This window comes from Euprymna scolopes, chromosome 41 (genome assembly GCF_053919585.1).
Source record: "Euprymna scolopes isolate OS-2025 chromosome 41, ASM5391958v1, whole genome shotgun sequence".
In the NCBI taxonomy this organism is placed as follows: Eukaryota; Metazoa; Mollusca; class Cephalopoda; order Sepiida; family Sepiolidae; genus Euprymna; species Euprymna scolopes.
In genome coordinates, this window is record NC_136522.1 from 7,450,635 (window position 1) to 7,470,535 (window position 19,901).

Below are 19,901 nucleotides of genomic sequence, written 5' to 3' on the forward strand. Positions count from 1 at the left end.
TCCAATAAATTATCTCTTTTTTCCGTCCCCACCCCCATAGTTTTCAGGCTGAATGTCTTTAACAATGCTCGCCTTCCCCCCACCCCCTGCCGTCATCTCTACGTCACTAACATCACCACCAGCGGTGCTAAGGTTTCAGTGGGGTTTCTTCATCTTTTTAATTCTCGCCAGCGGTGGAACAAGATGGCGACCGCCTGTTAAAGACGACATCTAGCGGCAATAAAAAAAGAAGGTTATTGCGTCACAATGTGTGTAAATGTGTGTATGCGTATGACAGGTGTGTTCGTGAGTTGAGAAACGTATTTACAACGCAATGGAGGCGAAGGAAACGGAGTTTGATATGAATTTTAGCATTCTCTTCAACTGATTTCGCGATGAAAGTCTGTAGCACCTGCCACTTGTCTCTCGCTCCTAGGCAGGGTTCAAAAAAGAGTCGCCAACCTAATTGGTCCTGAACTATCCACTAAGCTCCAACCTCTGTCCCATCGCCGAAATGTGACGTCCTTGTGGCTGTTTTACAAATATTTCGATGGCAAGTGTTCTTACAAACTCCAAGCACTAGTATCACCTCGACAATACTCTCGACAAACTCGACAAGCAGCAAAATCCCACCCCTACACTGTAGAAATCCCTAGATGCCGTAAAACCTTCTACTTAAAAAAAAAACTAAAAAAAAACTTGAATAACTTTTTCCTCGGATTTCTGCACTTTTGATTTCCCTTCTTGTTCCCTGCTGCCCTGATTTTACTGATATGAAAAGATTCAAGTGCAATGTGAACAGACATCTCGCTGCCTAACTCCATAAATAGTGTCCCTGCAAATCTGGCCTCAAACAGTAGCCCCTCGCGCTTAAGTGGCTCTGTGCCTTATTTGGGGTTAAATGACAATTTAAACAAAAAAATACGCTTCTATAAAAGTTAAAAATTCGACAATTTAACAGATATGATTCTGATTGGCTCAGAATAAATTTATCTGCTTTCATTCCTTCACCTAGATGTATGCGCGGAGCCATGTGCGCACAAACGATTTGAGCACTTTCGTTTTTGGTCCCAAAGAGTAGACTGTCATATATGTGTATAATTATTAGGGCTAGGACAACAGCATATTCTTTTCATTTTTTTTTTTTTTTACTCTCGAGTGCGTAACCATTGATATCTTACATGTAGAGTGATGTGGTTCTCGGTTGATTAACTGTGTCTAACTGTGTCGGATATATACTCGAGAGTAAAAACAATGGAAAGAACATGCTGTTGTTATAGCCCTAATAAGTATTAATAGTTAATCTTGAACTTGATCTGGGTTCAGTTGTAGTAGGAACTGGCGTGACAGTCAGACACAATTATTCAACCGAGAACCACATCGCTCTATATAAAAGCATATAAGATATCAACAGATACACACTCAAGAGTCAAAACAATGAAAAGAATATGCTGTTGTCCTAGCCCTAATAATGAGTGAACGGCAATGTAGTTATCATAAGTCGACATTTGTGTTTGATTTTATTGTTTAAGGCGACGGCTCAACAGGAATTTGTTTACATTGAACTTGAAGACAATCATGTTATAATCAACTGGAAAACAGAGTTAAGTCCTAAGAAAGTCTTATAAAATTCTAGTAAAATCATGAACGTTAACTAGAAGTTTATTTTTTCCATTGCTATTTCACTCCAAACAAAGCACAGTGCTTGTAGGGGTTAAAACAGTGAAAAAATATGCTGTTGTCCTAGCCCTAATAAGTATTAATAGTTAATCTTGAACTTGATCTGGGTTCAGTTGTAGTAGGAACTGGCGTGACAGGTAATAAATAATGTTGCTGCGTCACAATGGGCATCTTGTCTTGAAAGAAATACAGAAAACAAAAGCCTAAAAAGCCAATGAATCATCAGAAATGTATTAGTTAAATGCAATATTAGAATTGCAACATAGATTTGTAGGAGATGCATTCGAACATTCAACCAAGATGCCGTCAAACAACGGCAGACATACAAACACGCGCATACACGAACACAGACACACACACACACACACACACACACACACACACATGCAAACTAACGCACATTTCCCTTTTTATATAATAGTTGATCTTCCAGAATATTAACATGTATGCTTCTAATACCACCTATTACAGAGCGCTAACATGAGTATGGCAGCAATAGCAGCAGCCAACGTATGCAAAGGACCAAGCCGTGTACGAGGTGACGACCCATTGAGGAAGAAGGAAATGAAAAAATATAAAAAAGGAAAAGCGTGGCCCCGAGAAGGAGAGATAGTCACATTACCCACGTAGCCCGAGAGCGTCAGGGAAAGATTTTTTATTAAACATGGCCGGACAAAGACAGAGTACGACGTGTTCGACCCCGCAGAGACTTGTTAAACACATTGGAGTACAAGAAAACATTTGGTGTTGTGGAGACGCCCACTAATTAGCATACGTGGGTGAACAAGATATAGATAAAGGTATCAAGTCAGCAAGACCGGGGAGCTGTGTTCGAACGTCGGATAGGCAAGACGCATGTGTTGGTTGCTCCATGAAAGACTTTAACACGCCCTCTGCCGGACAATCTTCCAACGGCACCTTTGTAAATATGTATTTTGTTTTCGTCTTAATATATTTGTTTTACCTTTACTTTCTGCGTTCGTGTTGTTATTGATACAGACACAACAGAAGGAGAGACAAGTACCTGTAAATAAATGTATGTTGCTTCAATGGAGAAAAGTGAATCGAATTCTTTCCTGGTCTTTGTTTCCTTTCGGCTCTCTGCATACAACGTGTGGGTACGAAGAGTTGACATATAGCTACTATGTTACATACCATCTATTCTGTCATTGGTTTTCGTTTATCTTCCTATGATCCATTGAAACAGGCAGTTCATTTATAAGACTCAGTTCGTATTATTTAATTTATTGGAATTTTTTGAGATGAGTATTATTTTTCCATTTATTTATTGCGAACTATTATCCTCATCTTCATAGTAGTTCTTTCACGACGTTTCGGCCAACTATTCCTCTGGCCGTTAACCACGACGGGATAGGTACGCCGAATCAACTAACTGCCTTCCATAGTTGTTGTCATCTTACCACGTTTGGGCCAACTAATCCTCTTGCCGGCTTTGGGTAGGATTGAAATCGCCATATTTATCACAAGTCTGAGTACTTTCCAACTCTTCTAGATTCATCGTCAGAAAAAAAGATTATATAAATTGTTCAAACCCAGTTATATTATCCCTGACGATGAATCCAGAAGGGTAGGAAAGTACTCGGACTTTCGATAAAGATGGCGATTACATCAGTCAGTTCCCGTAAGAAGTGAAGACCGTTTTTCAGAAGTTGGAAAGGATCCAAAATAGATTTAATAGACAAAAAAAAAACGTCAATTTTATATAATGAAATGTGTGTGTGTATGTGTATGTGTATGCGTATGCATGTGTGCATGTGAGTGTGTGTGTGTGTGTGTGTGTGTGTGTTGTTTGAATAATCGATCGCATAACATATGGATTAAGTTTTAAACGTGTAAAGGACTAATAATATGAATCTTTTGTCCCCAAAATAATTAAAGTCATTTGTTCTTTTTCTTTTTTTCTCAGTGAAACTTGGTAATGGCACCAAAAGCGGGAAAGTCCTTGTAAAAGAATCCATTTCCGGTTCCTGGTTGCCCGTATGTTCTCACAACTGGAACCTGACAATTGGAAACATCGTCTGCAACCAACTTGGCTACACGTAAGTATGCATTATCTACGCCGAGCTGTCATCTTAATAGATGCCCATGAATCGGAATCCAGAATTGGAAAAAAAATCGCAATATTTTGGAGTATTAGAATCGGAATCGGAAGAAACAAACAAGCCAATTTTCTGATTCCCAAAACGATTCTTTAAAAAAAAATTTGTTTTGTTTTGCGTCTATCAGGCTCTCCACACTCTTCAGCACATCCAGGTACACTTTGGTGTTGATTTCAAGCCGACTTCGAAGATGTGAGGTGACATGATGTGGCCTCACTTGAAACCACACCAAAGACCATGGTCGGAAACTTTGCCTTCGTAACTCTGTTATTCATGGCAATCCAGCGATGCATTTCGAGGGTACTGCCAATATTTTTGTTGTCATAACTTGAATCGGTAGAGAGCATGCACATCTCCGAACCATCCAGATTTGCATTTTGAGGATGTTGGCAATGGTCCTGTTGTCATAGCTTGGACTGGTAGAGAGCATGAGTAGTACAGCGGCACATCTCCAATCGTTAAACATTTCAGACGTGGTAGAAGACTCCTATCGCTCTTCGGATTTGTACACAACTGGCCGACTAGTAGATGGTTTGCAACACAAAAAGAAAACCGGTTTCCATCAAACGGAAATAGAATCATGTCGTCTTTTCTAGGGCGATTATTTTATCGTTCCGCCTTGTAATAGCGTTCTAAGTCGGTCAGGGTTCAAGGATAAAATAAGTATTCACAAATCAAATTCTGAACTAAGTGGGGTTAATAGAACATAACCTGATGCTGGATAAAACAGAAACGATAATCTTAGGAAGATCCTCATCAGTCCAATAATTATAACGTCAGTACTAGGTGCTGTAGGTGCTCTCTTCTTATATTACATGAGAAGAGCTGTTCTCTTCTCATGTAAGTAAGAAGGCAGACTCCTCCTGTAGGAGGTTTCATGTTTTGTCAAGGTTCTGGGCTTGACCTTTACTCCCGATCTGAAATGGAACACGTATATCAAATCCATTGCCAAAGTCGCTGGAAAAATACTGGGATCCTTCTTCTATCGATCCAGTAAATATCTCACTCCTGATGAAATTCTCTATCTATATAAAAGCCAGGTTCGGCCAACGATGGAGTACTATTGCCACATCTGGGCAGGAGCTGCTAAAAGCAGCTTATCCTGTCTTGGCAGAGTACAAAATAGACTTCATAGCTTAGTGGGGAATGCACTTTTCTCTTCCCTGCAACTTGTTTCTCACAGAAGAGACGTAGCGAGCCTATCCCTGCTTTATCGTTATTTTCATGGCAGATGCTCATCTGAGCTTCAATCTATGGTCCGCCACACTCGACAGACTTTCACGAAAAACACTCGTCTAGCCCAAACCACTATCAACAATTTCCCACACTCTTTATCTGTGCCTAAACCTAAACGTAGATTCCATAAACAGGGTTTCTTTCTTAAAACTTCACGCCTGTAGAATTCTATTCCGTTTGCCTGCTTTCCAGCTGACTACAATCTGATTGTCTTCAAGTCCAACGTGAACAAATTCTTGTTGAACCGCGCCCCTAAGTAATCCAAGTTATAAAATTCCCACTAATGTTTACTACGCTAAATCACAATAAAATGTATACCCATTAACCCTTATCCTCGATTGGGCTCTGGACCTTGATAAGTGGTAACTCCCATGTAAAAAAAAAGATAAGTGAAAATGATATCAGAAAAAAGCTAGAATCGAACCCTGTAGGCAAGTGTTAAAGATAATGTATAATTTAAATCCTAGGAATTGTTAATTCTTTTAGAAATAACTAAATTATTATTTATATCACAAATAGTGCGATTGTCACATTCTTTTAGAAATAACTGGATATTAAATATGCCAGTTAAAAGAATGGACAACAACAAAAGTTGAAAATGCAATGCAACAACTAGGTTAAATGATACAATTTAATTTACGGATTTTTGTTTGTTTATCAGAGGTGTGTAAATACATGTGCAAGGGCACGGGTGAATTGAAACGTGATAAAGTCACATTGGTTGACACACCTCTTACGTCATAAACAAAGGAGATTCTTAATATATTGAGATAGGGTTCGAAGTTAGAATAATCAGACAATCACAGTCACAGACGAGAGTCAGAAAGCAACTTAGTGAGAGCTGATGCCCTTAAAGGCGAAGGTGTAGGGGGGAGAGTAGACCATGTAGTCATACAAGCTTGAATTCATGAGTCATCGATCAGCCGCCTGATGAATAAAGACTCACCATCTAATATTTTGTAACTGTTTGTCTTCATGTTGTTATTACAACTGAAAGGTAAATGTGTTTTTCTATCATCTTGTTAACGAACTTTGTATAACCGCCTGTCCCCTCCTCCATCATCAGTAATGATTCTCTCCTTCTGATGTAAAAGAACTGTATTACACATTCCATCAATAATGTATTACACATTTCTTCAATAATGTATTGAACATTCGTTCAATAATGTATTACACACCTCTCTCAGCCTCCTTATAAATCAATCCCCTGTCATACATGTGTCTTAAATATGTACCCCGACTATTCAACACTTACATCGGCATTGTTTCCAGTCGCTAGTACTTATGGCCACTAGACTCAAGCAGTGCCGATTCAGGAGAGGTGTAGTTGGGTTTGCGCAATCCTTGTCTCGTATAGCATAATCATATTGACACAGCAGTTCGTGTGAGATCATCGAAGTTAAGCAACGTCGAACCTAGTCAGTACCTGATGGGTGTTCAATTTGGGAATACCAGGTGCTGTATGTAGGAAAATGTCAACGCCCTCCTGCAAGAGTTGCAAAAACCTAACGTCGTCATCTCCCCTAGTGGGGATATACATGCGACTCGGGATCGCTTGTGAATTTCATATTCCCATGAACCTTCCTCCGTTAAACCCGCATATGGTTAGTGACATTTCCATTTTTTCCAACGCTTGGCGAACAGTTACACGCATAGCTACCATTACAGGAGGTATCAATTGTCTCCTGAGGTTGAACGGAGACATCTAGCTATCTAACAGAGCCGCCAACCTATTTAACAGCAAGAGTATCCGCATGACACATATACAAATGACCAAGCTGGTGTGCAATGTGATGTAACAGTAGAGGAAGAGATATGAAAGAAAAAATAGAGAAAAATGCACCACGTGGCAAGGACGAGAAAGAGCATATGAGAGCATGAGATAGATATGTGGCCCCGGGAAAGACTTTAAGCACATGTCGAGACGGTAGGGTTTTGTTAACTTCATTTCGAAATAAGAGGCTTTTAAAATATTATGTAATGTGTTCTTGGAAAGTACCGTCAATAAAGGCCGTTTGATGAAATTGAAAACAGCGAATTTCAAAACATGACACAATGCAGAAGAACCATGAATAAATGCACTTCATTTTAAGAGGAAAAAAAATCTGAATTGAATATCTTTATTTATTTTTTTTCTTACGGCGTGTTGCTCTGATTGCTAAAATGTAAGGACACAATTAAAGAAGAAGAAGAAGAAGAAGAAGAAGAAGAAGAAGAAGAAGAAGAAGAAGAAGAATGACAACGTTACAATAGAAGCAACTGGACTCATTAAAAATACTTTTTAAAATTACCTGACAAATATATCCGATAGACCAAGTGCAAGAGAGATTCAAGCAATCGCTCTTAAATGACCGGTTACAGTCTTTAAAAATATCTCTCTGTTGGAAAATATGAGATATTGGGCGAATGTCTAACATCCGGTAGGGTGCCTCACCCCAGCTTGAACGAAATGATGAGGAAATTGGAAAAAAAATAATGAAAAATATACATAAATGATAAAAAGAAAAAAAAGCTACTTGAATTTTTTAAAAGAATTTTTCCGTTTAAGAATAATCCGCTGAAAAAGAAGATCATACCGAGAACCGATTATGTTCAACAGCTTAACAGCTTAAATGTTATTAGTGAACACAAATAAACAGACAAACAGACAGACATCATTTGGATTATTCGGTCTACTTTCTACTTTAATCTTATTTCCACAATGTTTCAACCGATGTAATCTCCGCTCTTCTTCAGGTGTATCTTGTCGAAACTTGGGAATCTGTCTGTCGAACTCGGGATTCTGCACGGAATTTCAAACGGCACTCTTTAATCCATGGAGGTAGCATGCCCTCATTCTGTCAGCCATGACCGAGTAGAAATCTTAAGTTGTTTTCGTTTTTTTTTTTTGTTTGTTTTTTTAATTTAAAGGTCACCATTTATCAAGGCCTGGAAAGTTGACCATATTTTCGATTTTTGTAAACATCTTCAACTATGAAATTCAAGCAGAGAAATCAAATCTCGTAGCTTAAAGGGAAATAACTCATAGGTTAAATGAAAACTTACTTCCGTTTCTAAACGTAGCTGATGGTTACAAAAAGCAACTGGAAATTACTGTCATCATTTTTTCTTAATATTCTTTTTCTTCTTTTTTTTGTTCTTTTTTTGTTCTTCTCTTTCCTTTTCTTCTATTTCTACTTGTTTCTTTAATTTTTCTTTTTTCTTCTTTTTTTCTTCTTCTTCTTCCCATATTTTCCTTCCTTTATTTTCTTCTTTTTTTACTGCTTCTATTCTGCTTAATCATCATCATCATCATCATCATCATCATCATCATCATCATCATCATCATCATCGTCGTCGTCGTCGTCGTCGTTGTTGTCGTTGTTGTCGTCGTCATCATCATCATCGTTAATATGGCTCTACAATTTGGAGAACCGTGGTCGCCGACGCTGTAAAAAGACAGCATGACCGCTGCTGCTGCTGCTGCTGCTGCTGCTGCTGCTGATGATGATGATGATGATGATGATGATGATGATGACGATGACGATGACGATGATGATGATGATGAATTAAATTAAATGTCAATTAAATTAAAAATAAATAAGTCAGCCTTATATAATATTTCTCAATCAAATACTTAAAACAATTCTACTACTAGTTTCCATTAAAAATTTTACAGCTAATTATTAAAATAGATTTTCTTTAATGTAATATGCAAATGAGGCAACCTCTTGAATGCTGATTACTTTTGAATAAATAGTATCTGTTTTCAGTATTGAAATCTACCCTTTGTATATATTAACCAAATTGTGGACAAACAAACAAACAAACATGAATATGACTTTCTTATAATAGATTAGTAGTAGTAGTAGTAGTAGTAGTAGTAGTAGTAGTAGTAGTATTTTAACTAGTCAAATAATAAGCAATCATGTTCGTTACCTTTTTTAATTAAACAGCGAGTCTCTTAGAAATACTACTTAGAAAAAGTGGCGATTTCGAATATTTACCGATTCAAGCGACTTCCGGTTATATAAACTTGTTGAAAGTAAACGATGTTACATAACCTACAGACACTGACGAAAATGTAGATCAACACATAAGAATATAAAAAATAAAAAAAATACAGTAAATGTATTTTAAATTTTATTTCCTTTAAATAGGAAATAAATAAATAATAAAGGAAATAAATAAATAAATAAATAACAAGTATATAAAAATATTTATATGTACATGTATGTTACTATAGTTTCCGGGGAGGGTTACTTGGTTGAGGAACGTCCTGGGAACGCAACCGGCTCCCCAGGTGTTAGAAACGATATCAAACGATAGGCACATGGAAACATGAACGGGTGGATATGTCGTCAGCTGTAACCGGCTGGCAGGGGTCGCTTTTTGAGTTAAAGGCAGCATTTCCATTGTCGGCATAAATGGCAGAGACCGCATACTGAAATTTAACGCTTGTACAAATATAGCGAACAAATGCATTTTTATAAAAAATATACAATTTATTTTACGTTTAACACTGGCGGAGCAGAGTTTTATAAAGACCAATTGAAACCAGACGTATGCAGCTAAACTGCTATGTCGCACCCAGAATGTAAGTTGAAACTGTTTAAAACGATACAATCATATTCAATCCCTTTTTTAATGAACAAAAAGAGAGAGAAAGGGAGCTAAAGAGAGAAATAGAGATTTAAAAGAAAGGAAAAAGACATAAAATGAGAGAAAGAGAGATACTCGTAGATAATGTGTGAATATATTTTTTGTTTTTGTATGCCTCGATGATGAGTTCTGTGGGTTTGACCTTTCGTTTTCTAAGGTCTCAAATCGTTTTGACTCAGGTGAATATTGTAAACAAACTGTCATTCTTGATTCGAGTCATCCCAGATTGAAATATTCTAACATTTTCAAAATCACAAAGAACCTGCTTAACACATCTGCACCTCATAAGTACAGACAAGTTAGACACAAGGCTCATTAACGTAGAAGCCTCAGCTCCCACAAAAAGAGCGCTCTCCATTGTGTCACACTTGCATGCGTTAAAAAGTTGACCTTAAAGAAAAAATTGAAATTGAAATTGATTTGATGTCAATCTGCGTGCGTTCCAGTAACGGCCGACTGGAGAGAAAAAAGAAATATGAGACCAAACATATCCTTTTCTAACGTCGTCTTTGTGGACGGTATTTTAATCCCGAAAATTCGGATTCTACGCCAACAGCATCCTGTTCACTTAACAGGTAATAAAGAACATTATTGAAAAAAATGTCACTTCTGCAATATTCGGGCGATCGCCATGTTTTTTAGTGTGTTTAACTAAACTGTCGCCAGGTGGCGCTTTTCGGTTAAAGAACAGAGGAGGATAACTCGTACTGTCATTTAACTTATTAATTTGTTGTTGACCCTTCAATTTTGCTTGAAAAATGTTTCATTGAAATTATTTACTTGTTCGAAAAAAAAAAATTATTTTATAAAACTCCAATGGTGCTTTAATTAGAAAATTGTTTTATTAAAATTATATTTTCTTACGCGCACTTTTCAATAAATGTTTTTATAATTATATATTGATACATTTTTTATAAAATAAATGTTTTGGTTTTCAAATATTTTTTGTGTTCGGAAAAAAATTTTGATTGTTATTTATTTGACCAAGAAGAAATTGGAGTTATCGCCCCATAACTATAGCGCTCTCTCGAATATTAAAAAAAAAATTCTTATCCAGAATTTTCAAAATTGTAAATGAGTACAAGCGGCGGTGAAATTACATTGTATTGTTTTTAAAAAAAATTCCTTTACATTGCACATAATGTTTTAAGCAAACTACATCTTCCTAATTCCCATTGCAATTTATTTGCACACATTATTTACAAAAGAAATTAATGCTGAAAGTAAAATAATTTTTTGTAATTTAATAACTGAGAGGGTTCAAAAGAGAGTCGCCAACCTGATAGGTCCTGAACTGTCATCTAGGATTCAGCCTCTGTCCCATCGACGAGATGTTGCATCCCTCTGCCTGTTCTACAAATACTTTAATGGTGAATGCTCTGACGAACTGCAAACACTTGCACCTCCCCGACGTAACTACCCCCGACAAACCCGACAAGCTAGTAAGTCTCATCTCTTTACAGTAGAGATCCCTAGGTGTAAGAAAGCTGTCTACTCCAATAGTTTCTTCCACAGAACTGCAGGTCTTTGGAACTCCCTTCCGGGATTCTGCTTTCCCAACTGGACTGATATGCAGAAGTTCAAGTGTAATGTGAACAAACATCTTTCTACTCATCTCCCTTCATAATGACCCCGCTAATTAAGTCCTTGATAGTAGCCCCCTGCTTCAAAGTGGCACTGTGCCTTGTTTGGGGTGAAAATTGAATAATAAAAATAAATAAATAAATAAATAAATTAAAATAAATAAAATGGAAACGAAAATGAACGAATACTCACTCAAATTAGTTTAAATTATGAAATTTTCACACATCTCTATTATTATAGAAAAGGAACTCTGTCTGCATGTGCCTCTGTGTGTGTGTGTGTGTGTGTGTGTGTGTGTGTGTGTGTGTGTGTGTGTGTGTGTGTGAATTTTTTCTCTACGGAAACGGCTGGGCCGATTTTTATGAATTTTCACTGAAGGTATTTTGTGTATCTGGCAGTGTTCTTGGATAGGTTTTATGTCGGAATGTCTTCAATAAGTATCGATAATACATAATCGATAACTGAAAGACAGAACAGGCGATTTTGACTAAAGTTATACAACCAACATTGCAAGTGCACTTGAGAAGTTTTATTATCACACAAGTCGAAAGGCCCAACATATAAAATCAACAGTAGGCTATTTGATATAACAGGGACACGTTCAAAATGAGTGTTTCTGTTTAGAGCACAATTGAACCATGGTACTTGACTTTTGCATTTTAAACTTTTACTCCTGCCATTATATAAAAAATAATTTTAATAAAAAAAATCTATAGTAGGTTCTCTACAGGGCAATATAGAATGTAATGTATTGTGAACTAATTCACTGCGGGGAGTAATGTAAAGCTTCCTCCCGATACACTGTGAGGGATCCCCAACTAGAGCAGGTAATCAATCTTGATTGAAAATTGGGCGATTTCATTGATTTCGATGACAATAAATATATGGGAGTGTGAAACATTGAGAGAGAGTAAGATGATTGATAATTTAAAATTAAAATTAAAAATCTGTTTTATAAGGAAGAACAAACAAAATCCATAAATTATACTCTACTCTTTAGACTCTTGTTCTAATCCCCTAATATATATATATATATATATATATATATATATATATATATATATATATATATATATATATATATATATATATATATAAGAGCAAATATTTAATAAAATATGTTAAAAAACACTTCGAAAAAGATTAAAAACATATTTAATCTGAAAAGGAGACACTTAATAAGTGGATAGTCCTTAATCCGCGGAGTTTCGAAGAAACACTTTCCTTCTCATCAGAGGGTAGGAATTAGCAATATTATATATATATATATATATATATATATATATATATATATATATATATATATATATGCCATTTCTTATTTGCCATATCTTATCCCAAATCTATTACGGAACCCGGGATAACATCTAGATCAGCTGCATAATCTAACTGATTCGAGGGAGGATAATACAGAATTACCCACTTAAAAGTAGCCCAGAAAATGTAGTAGAGAGAAGGAACATTCTTTTATTGTTAAGTAGTTTTATAAAAGATGCTGGGCGTGCTCCCCGTTGACATCTATGCATTTCTGGGCACGTTTAACAACGTTTGCAGATACTGTCTGCATATCTTCTCTGGTGGTTCTCCTGATAACGTTGATAATGTTCTCCTTTAGTTGCTATAGATTGTGAGAATTATTTGCATAAACTTTTTGTTTTAAAGTCCCCCCAAGGATAAAAATCACGTGATGACAAGTCCGAGGAACGTGGTGGCCATAACCCTTTGTTTATTGTTCTCTCTTCCCTAAACATGTCATGAACTCGTGTCAGTGATCTGTGAGACGTGTGGCATGTAGCGCCATCTTGTTGGAAAAAGAATTGTCTTGTGGTGTCAGTTGGTCTATAAGAGAAAGATTAAAGAGATCGGGCTACTTTTAAGTGGGCCATCCTGTATATAAAATTTATCCACTGTTAACTATTCTGCACTTTTACCATTTACTATATTGTAACTATTTAGTTTGTTCTCCACGTTTTAATACATGTCAGTTTGTCGTTAGGTGATTGGGCTACTTTGAGGTGGGCCGCTTAATATGAAAAAAAATATGATTAGAGGAACACTAGAAAATATCGGGCTACTTTCAAGTGGGCCACCCTGTAGTAAAAAAAAAATAAGCTTCTTCTCGGATGAGTATTGAAAGTAATTTATATCTATCTATATAATGATAAAACTCGAATGACCTTGTATGAGCTATTGTAACCCATCATCCGGTTTACGACTTCCGGTTGCGTATGTGTACATAAACAAATAATAAACGCAACAATAAAATGTATTGTTTTACTGTGTACGTTTTCAGCGTCTTAATTGTTTTTTTTTTGTTTTGTTTTTTCACGTTTAAATTATTCAAATAAACAATTATTAATACTTTCTGCATTTTTTTACATCGTTCATTTCCGTATTACGTTTAAGTTATTTTAACGCAATTTTCTTACAAATAAATCTACTTTAACCCGTTGACGACCATAAGAGCATTTTACAACGGCGATTTACCCACCGACTTATTTTAAAATTTATTCTCCATTTTTTTAATACACCTTTCTTACAAAAACATTCATACATTTTCTTCTACACTACCAACATAAATAACCCCGAATTTTTTTTTAATTTGCGTTACAAATAAATAATCAACACGACAATAAAACGTATTGTTTTACTGTGTACGTTTTCAGCGTCCCAATTGTATTTTTCTTTCGCGTTTAAATTAAAAGATATATCAAAATTTGAATTTAACTTTAAGTATTATGGTATCTGTTCAGTGCACATTTACCTATAAGTATGGCAAACCACTTATAATTCAATGGCTGTAAGTTTTGTTTTTCCAAAAATAAACAATTATAAACAGAACTACTCATAGAAATCTATCTATATCGTTTTTCATTTTAATATACTTTCATAGAAATGTTTCTGTTATGTCACAAAAAAAACTATTTTCTTTGCGTCACAAGTGTCACGCTCATACATTAATTCCATAGCTAATATAACATACTGACCCAACGGGTCACGGGTAGTCTAGTATATATATATATTTTTTTTCTTTTTTTATCTCCAGCTCTGTCATTAACACTGTGTTCCAACCGGTTAAGCCATTCTCCAGATATTTCGTCATTGTTGGAACTACCCAGTCGAACGGCAGTACACTGCAGGAAATTGTATCCATCAAGTAAGTCTATTTCAATATGTTTATCCGTCGAAATCGTAGTTTATGTTACCACGAAAGCATTGACAGCTATTATTGGATATTTATATCCGTAACAATTTTTACATTTCCGTTGGAACGCGTTGAGAGAAGTTGGATTGTGTAATTAACTCGAAATGATTTCTTTTTATTTCCTTAAAAAAAAATTATTTTTATTTTTAGATTTCTTGCTTCTCATGACTAAGTTAAGCGATCTGTGTGTGGAGCTGGCGCTTTGGGGCATTTAATAATGAAAAAAATTATTTTGTTATTTTGCATATATGAATCTGAAAACTTAGCCATTCAGATACACACATCTCTCTCACACACATGTGTATATAAACACACACACACGCACTCACATTTGTTTCTCTCTCTCTCTCTCTCTCTCTCTCTCTCTCTCTCTCTCTGCATATATATGAGCAAATAGTTAAAAAAACATGTTAAAAATCACTTTGAAAAAGAGTTAAAAAATATTTAATTTGAAAAGGAAACACTAAATAAGTGGATAGTCCTTAATCCGCGGAGTTTCGAAGAAATACTTTCCTTCTCATCAGAGGGTAGGAATTAGCAAAATGCGGGATCGGATTTTGCTTGCAAAAGTATTTTCAAAGATCTTACTTGATAACAAAAAATGAAGCAGAGGTGAAGAAAAAAGTGATTTCACGTGAATAGATATGTATATATCTATATTAACACATATATATATATATATATATATATACACATATATATATGCATAGATATGTATGTATACATACATATGCATATATACACGCATATATATACATACATATGGATATATATACATACATATATATATATATATATATATATATATATATATATATATATATATATATATATATATAGTCATCCACATACAGTACTGTTTCGCTGTTTCACAGTGCGGCTAGACAGGCAACTACCTCAAGCCAGGTGAGGAGCACTATAGTCATCCACATACAGTACTGTTTCGCTGTTTCACAGCTCATCAGTGCGGCTAGACAGGCAACTACCTCAAGCCAGGATTGAAACCCGACCGTTTGTACGGCAGTCAAGGCTCCTAACCATTACGCTATTGGCGGCTGCTTGAACGAGTAGTGAGTTTAACGATGTTTTGATATCGTTCGAAATACCTCCGCTCGATTTGTTTACACAAAGATGCTAATGGTAATTCGTGTTTCACTTCTCAATATGCTCAACTCAAGGTGAGGAGCACTATAGTGTGCCTATTTTCTTATCCTAACCATTACGCTATTGGCGGCTGCTTGAACGAGTAGTGAGTTTAACGATGTTTTGATATCGTTCGAAATACCTCCGCTCGATTTGTTTACACAAAGAGCGTCGCTTATATGCTAATGGTAATTCGTGTTTCACTTCTCAATATGCTCAACTCAAGGTGAGGAGCACTATAGTCATCCACATACAGTACTGTTTCGCTGTTTCACAGCTCATCAGTATATATATAATGTTGGGACAATTAGCGGAATCGGGAATCGAAATACTTACCCTTCAGACATGCCCTTCTCTCTCGTGCTCTCTCTCTCTCTCTCTCTCTCTCTCTCTCTCTCTCTCTCTATCTATCTATCTATCTATCTATCTATCTATCTCTCCATTTTATATGCATATATATTAGTTTCGAAACGATTAATCGGAATCAGGAATCGAAATACTTACCCTTCAGACATGCATCTCTTTCTCTTTCTCTCTCTCTCTCTCTCTCTCTCTCTCTCTCTCTCTCACACACACACACACACTTTCTTTCTTTCTTAACATATATATATATATATATTAGTGTTGGGACGATTAATCGGAATCAGAAATAAGAAAAAAAACTTTTGATTCTATCAAAATCAGAAAAATTGTGCCTATTTTCTGATATCATTAACTTTGGATTTTCTATTTAAAAAAAATAATAATTTAATTTTACCGGCATCTCTACTGAAACAAAAAAGATAGTTATTAATTTTTTATTTCCAGATGGTGTCTCTTCAGTTAATTATATATATATATATATATATATATATATATATATATATATATATATATATATATATATATATGCATATATATACATACATATATACATACATATATATGTATATATACATACATGTATGTATATATACATATGCATACATATATATACACACACACACACACATATATATATATAAAAGTGAACGTGTCTGTCTGTCTGTCTGCCTGTCTGTCTGTCTGTCTGTCTGTCTGTGTACATTTCCCTACGCAATAACTCTGTCAATTTTTAGTCTATAGACTCGAAATTTGAAATACCGGGTACTGAGATTTGGGAAAATCGATGTGACGGGTGTCAGCCAGAAATTTGGCTGTTAAGGGGTCAAATTTCAACGATTTGACCTTTAAGAACTCTACCAAACTCCTCCGACAATTTTGGGTCTAGACACTTGAAATTTTAGATATAGGTTCCTTGAACATGGATCTAACTTAATAAAGTGATTTGAGCCCGAAACAATAGATTTTAAGGGGACATAATAGGGGTCAAAGTTTTAAAAAATTAACCATTTTTTTTGTTTTTTTGCTTTTTTTGCACAGCATACACCTCCAAACACCCGAGCAACGCCGGGCACCCCTGCTAATATATATATATAAGCAAAACGTTAAACGCGTATTTGTACCCATGCGCGTTATTGTTAGTGGTTCAAATTCATAAAAGCTTCTTCTTTTACATATCAGGTGCCTTCAATAAGTTTCCAAACTGTTTTTCGTATAGATACTTTTATTGATAGTACACACATGAAACTCTAGTCTCCTTTTGAAGCAATCTCCTCCGGCTGCAATGCACTTGTACCTTTCCAGCAAATTCTGGAAGGTCACATGGAAGTCCTCTTGTGTGAGCATCTCAATGACCCTCGTCACAGCCTCTCTTCATCTCCTCAGTCGTCTCATAACGACGACCTCTAAGGTTTTTCTTGGGCTTGGGGAATAAACAAAAGTCACAAGGAGCAAGGTCTGGACTATAGGGAGGGTGAGGAACTGTCTCGATGCTCATCTTCGTTGAATAGTCTGTAACAAGAATGGAGTTGTGGACTGGTGCCTTCGCACAAATCTTCCACATCTTCAGTTCCTTGCGAATAATTTTGTGTACAGTTCCCACACTGACATCAAAATGTGCGCTTATTGTCTCTATTGACACACGACGGTCCTTATTCAGGAAATTTTTTATTTGGCCAATCAACTTTGGTGTTCTGACTTCCTTACTCCTACCACACCTCTCACCATCCTTCACAGACCCTCTGCCTTCCTTGAATCTCTTATGCCGCTCAAAAACTGATGTTCGATTCTTGCATGTACGTTTTTGTGGCATTTTATCCAAATTTAAAACAAAATTTTATCGCAACTCGTTCTTCTAAATTATCCTCACGTCCAGATTGCATTTTTTTAAAATTCAACAGCCGTGACAATCAGGCTTTAGTAGGGTGTATTCCAATTGCTGCTGTAGCTGTTTATTTGAACCTCAAATCATAATAATTGGCCATTCATCTCATAAGATGCATAGCAATAACATATTGAATTTTTCTACTTTTTACCTCCTTCAAGATTCTTTCGTCTATGTATAATAGGTGATGATGAGAATAATGGAAATAGTATTCCGACAAAATAAAGAAATAAAAAGGAACAAACCGAGTTATGTGTTCATCAAATGAAATCTCGAAATAAAGACGAAACGTTGATGAACACGTAACTCGGTTTGTTTCTTTTTATTTCTTTATAATAGGTAATGTGTTCCTCCTTTTCTTTTTTGGAATCTGTTCTGTTCCTCGGGAAGCAGTCGGCGATTATGAAGGGAATAATGAATGCTTCCTCAGTTGTGCTGTTAGTATTTTCCACATTGTAGGTAAACATGTTATTGGTCTGTAGTTTCTGGGGCTGTTTCTTTTTTGTGTCTTTTGTTTCTTGGATACATCTTTTCTGGTTCTGAATTAGTATTTCATGTAGTGTTGTTAATTTTTTAAAGCAAGAGGTATGTATTCCGTCGTGACCTGGTGCTCTCCAGTTTCTCATTTGATGTAGAGTTGTCTTGAGGGTTTCCTTGCCGATTTCATTCTCTGTCCCTTCTTCGATTTGTTGCGACTCCTCTTTCATGTGTTTCAGCCATTCGGCATTTCTATTATGACCCTGTCGCTTTTCCCATATCTGGCTCCAGTAGTGTTTTGTTTTTGTCGGGTTCGGTTGTTCTGGTCTCGTTCTTCTTCCGTTCACATTTTGATAGAACTGACCTCCATTGCTTTGTATTTGTAAGCTTTTTGTTTTGTTTTGACATGGATGGCTCTCGTCTTGGGGAGGCTCCATGTTTGGACAAGCTTCTGGGTTTGGCCTTTACTCCTGATCTGAAATGGAACACGTACATCAGGTCTGTTGCCAAGGACGCTGAAAAAATGATGGGATCCTTCTACCGCTCCAGAAGATATCTCCCTACTGATGCAATTCTCTATCTGTATAAAAGCCAAGTACGTCCAGGGATGGAGTACTGCTGCCACATCTGGGCAGGAGCTGCTAAAAACAGCCTATCCTGCCTTGACGGAGTACAAAATAGACTTTGTAGGTTAGTGGGGGATGCCATGTTCTCTTTCCTGCAGCCTCTCTCCCACAGAAGAGATGTTGCGAGCCTGTCTTTGTTTTATCGTTATTTCCATGGCAATGGCTCGTCTGAGCTCCAATCTCTCGTCCCCCCCATCGCCAATCTTTCACGAAAAACACCCGACTAGCTGAAACTACTGTCAATAATTTTCCCCACTTTTTATCTGTGCCTAAATCCAAACGTAGATTCCATGAGTAGAGCTACTTTCTTAGAAGTGCACGACTGTGGAACTCTGTTCCGTTTGCCTGTTTCCCACCTGACTACAACTTGGATGTCTTCAAGTCCAACATAAACAAATTCCTGACAAACCGCCCTCTTAAGTAAGACACTCTATCAAATCTCCAATACTAATGATTACTACAATACTATCTCATTGATTACTGTACACGCAATAACCCTTATCCCTGAGTGGCCTCCGGGCCTTGATAAGTGGTGACCTCCATGTAAAAAAAAAAAATTGTATTGTCTTAACTTCCCTTCTATTGCTGCTATTTTTATTATTTTTTTTATAGTTTTTTTTTCCTGTCTGTTAAACCTCCTCCCTATTTTAATATCCATTTATGTCCTTTAAGATATTAACATTTCTTTTTTTCTTCTTTTTTTTTTACATAGTGCCACCTGTACGAATAATGAAATCGTCAAACTGGCGTGTGGGACTGCAGGTGAGCTGCTTTAATATCTAATTTCTTTTTTCATCTTATTTATTAGCTCTATTGTTGAATACCGCATCAATCTGTGTTTTATACATGTATGTAATATATATATATATATATATATATATATATATATATATATATATATATATATATTACAATAGAAAAATGCGAGCATGAAAAGTAATATGGTTAAGCTTAAACATAGAAAA

At 36.1% G+C, this 19,901-nt stretch overlaps 1 protein-coding gene across 2 annotated transcripts in view; it reads left to right on the forward strand.

The window, feature by feature from the left end:
* LOC145266325 (atrial natriuretic peptide-converting enzyme-like) overlaps nt 1-19,901 on the forward strand; it is a 378,936-nt gene that overhangs the window by 325,648 nt on the left and 33,387 nt on the right. For both annotated transcript variants that reach the window (XM_080121906.1, XM_080121905.1), the window contains 3 exons: nt 3,587-3,719; nt 14,287-14,397; nt 19,649-19,698. In XM_080121906.1, the coding sequence (XP_079978032.1) occupies nt 3,587-3,719; nt 14,287-14,397; nt 19,649-19,698 (294 nt within the window). The remainder of the gene's footprint in view (nt 1-3,586; nt 3,720-14,286; nt 14,398-19,648; nt 19,699-19,901) is intronic.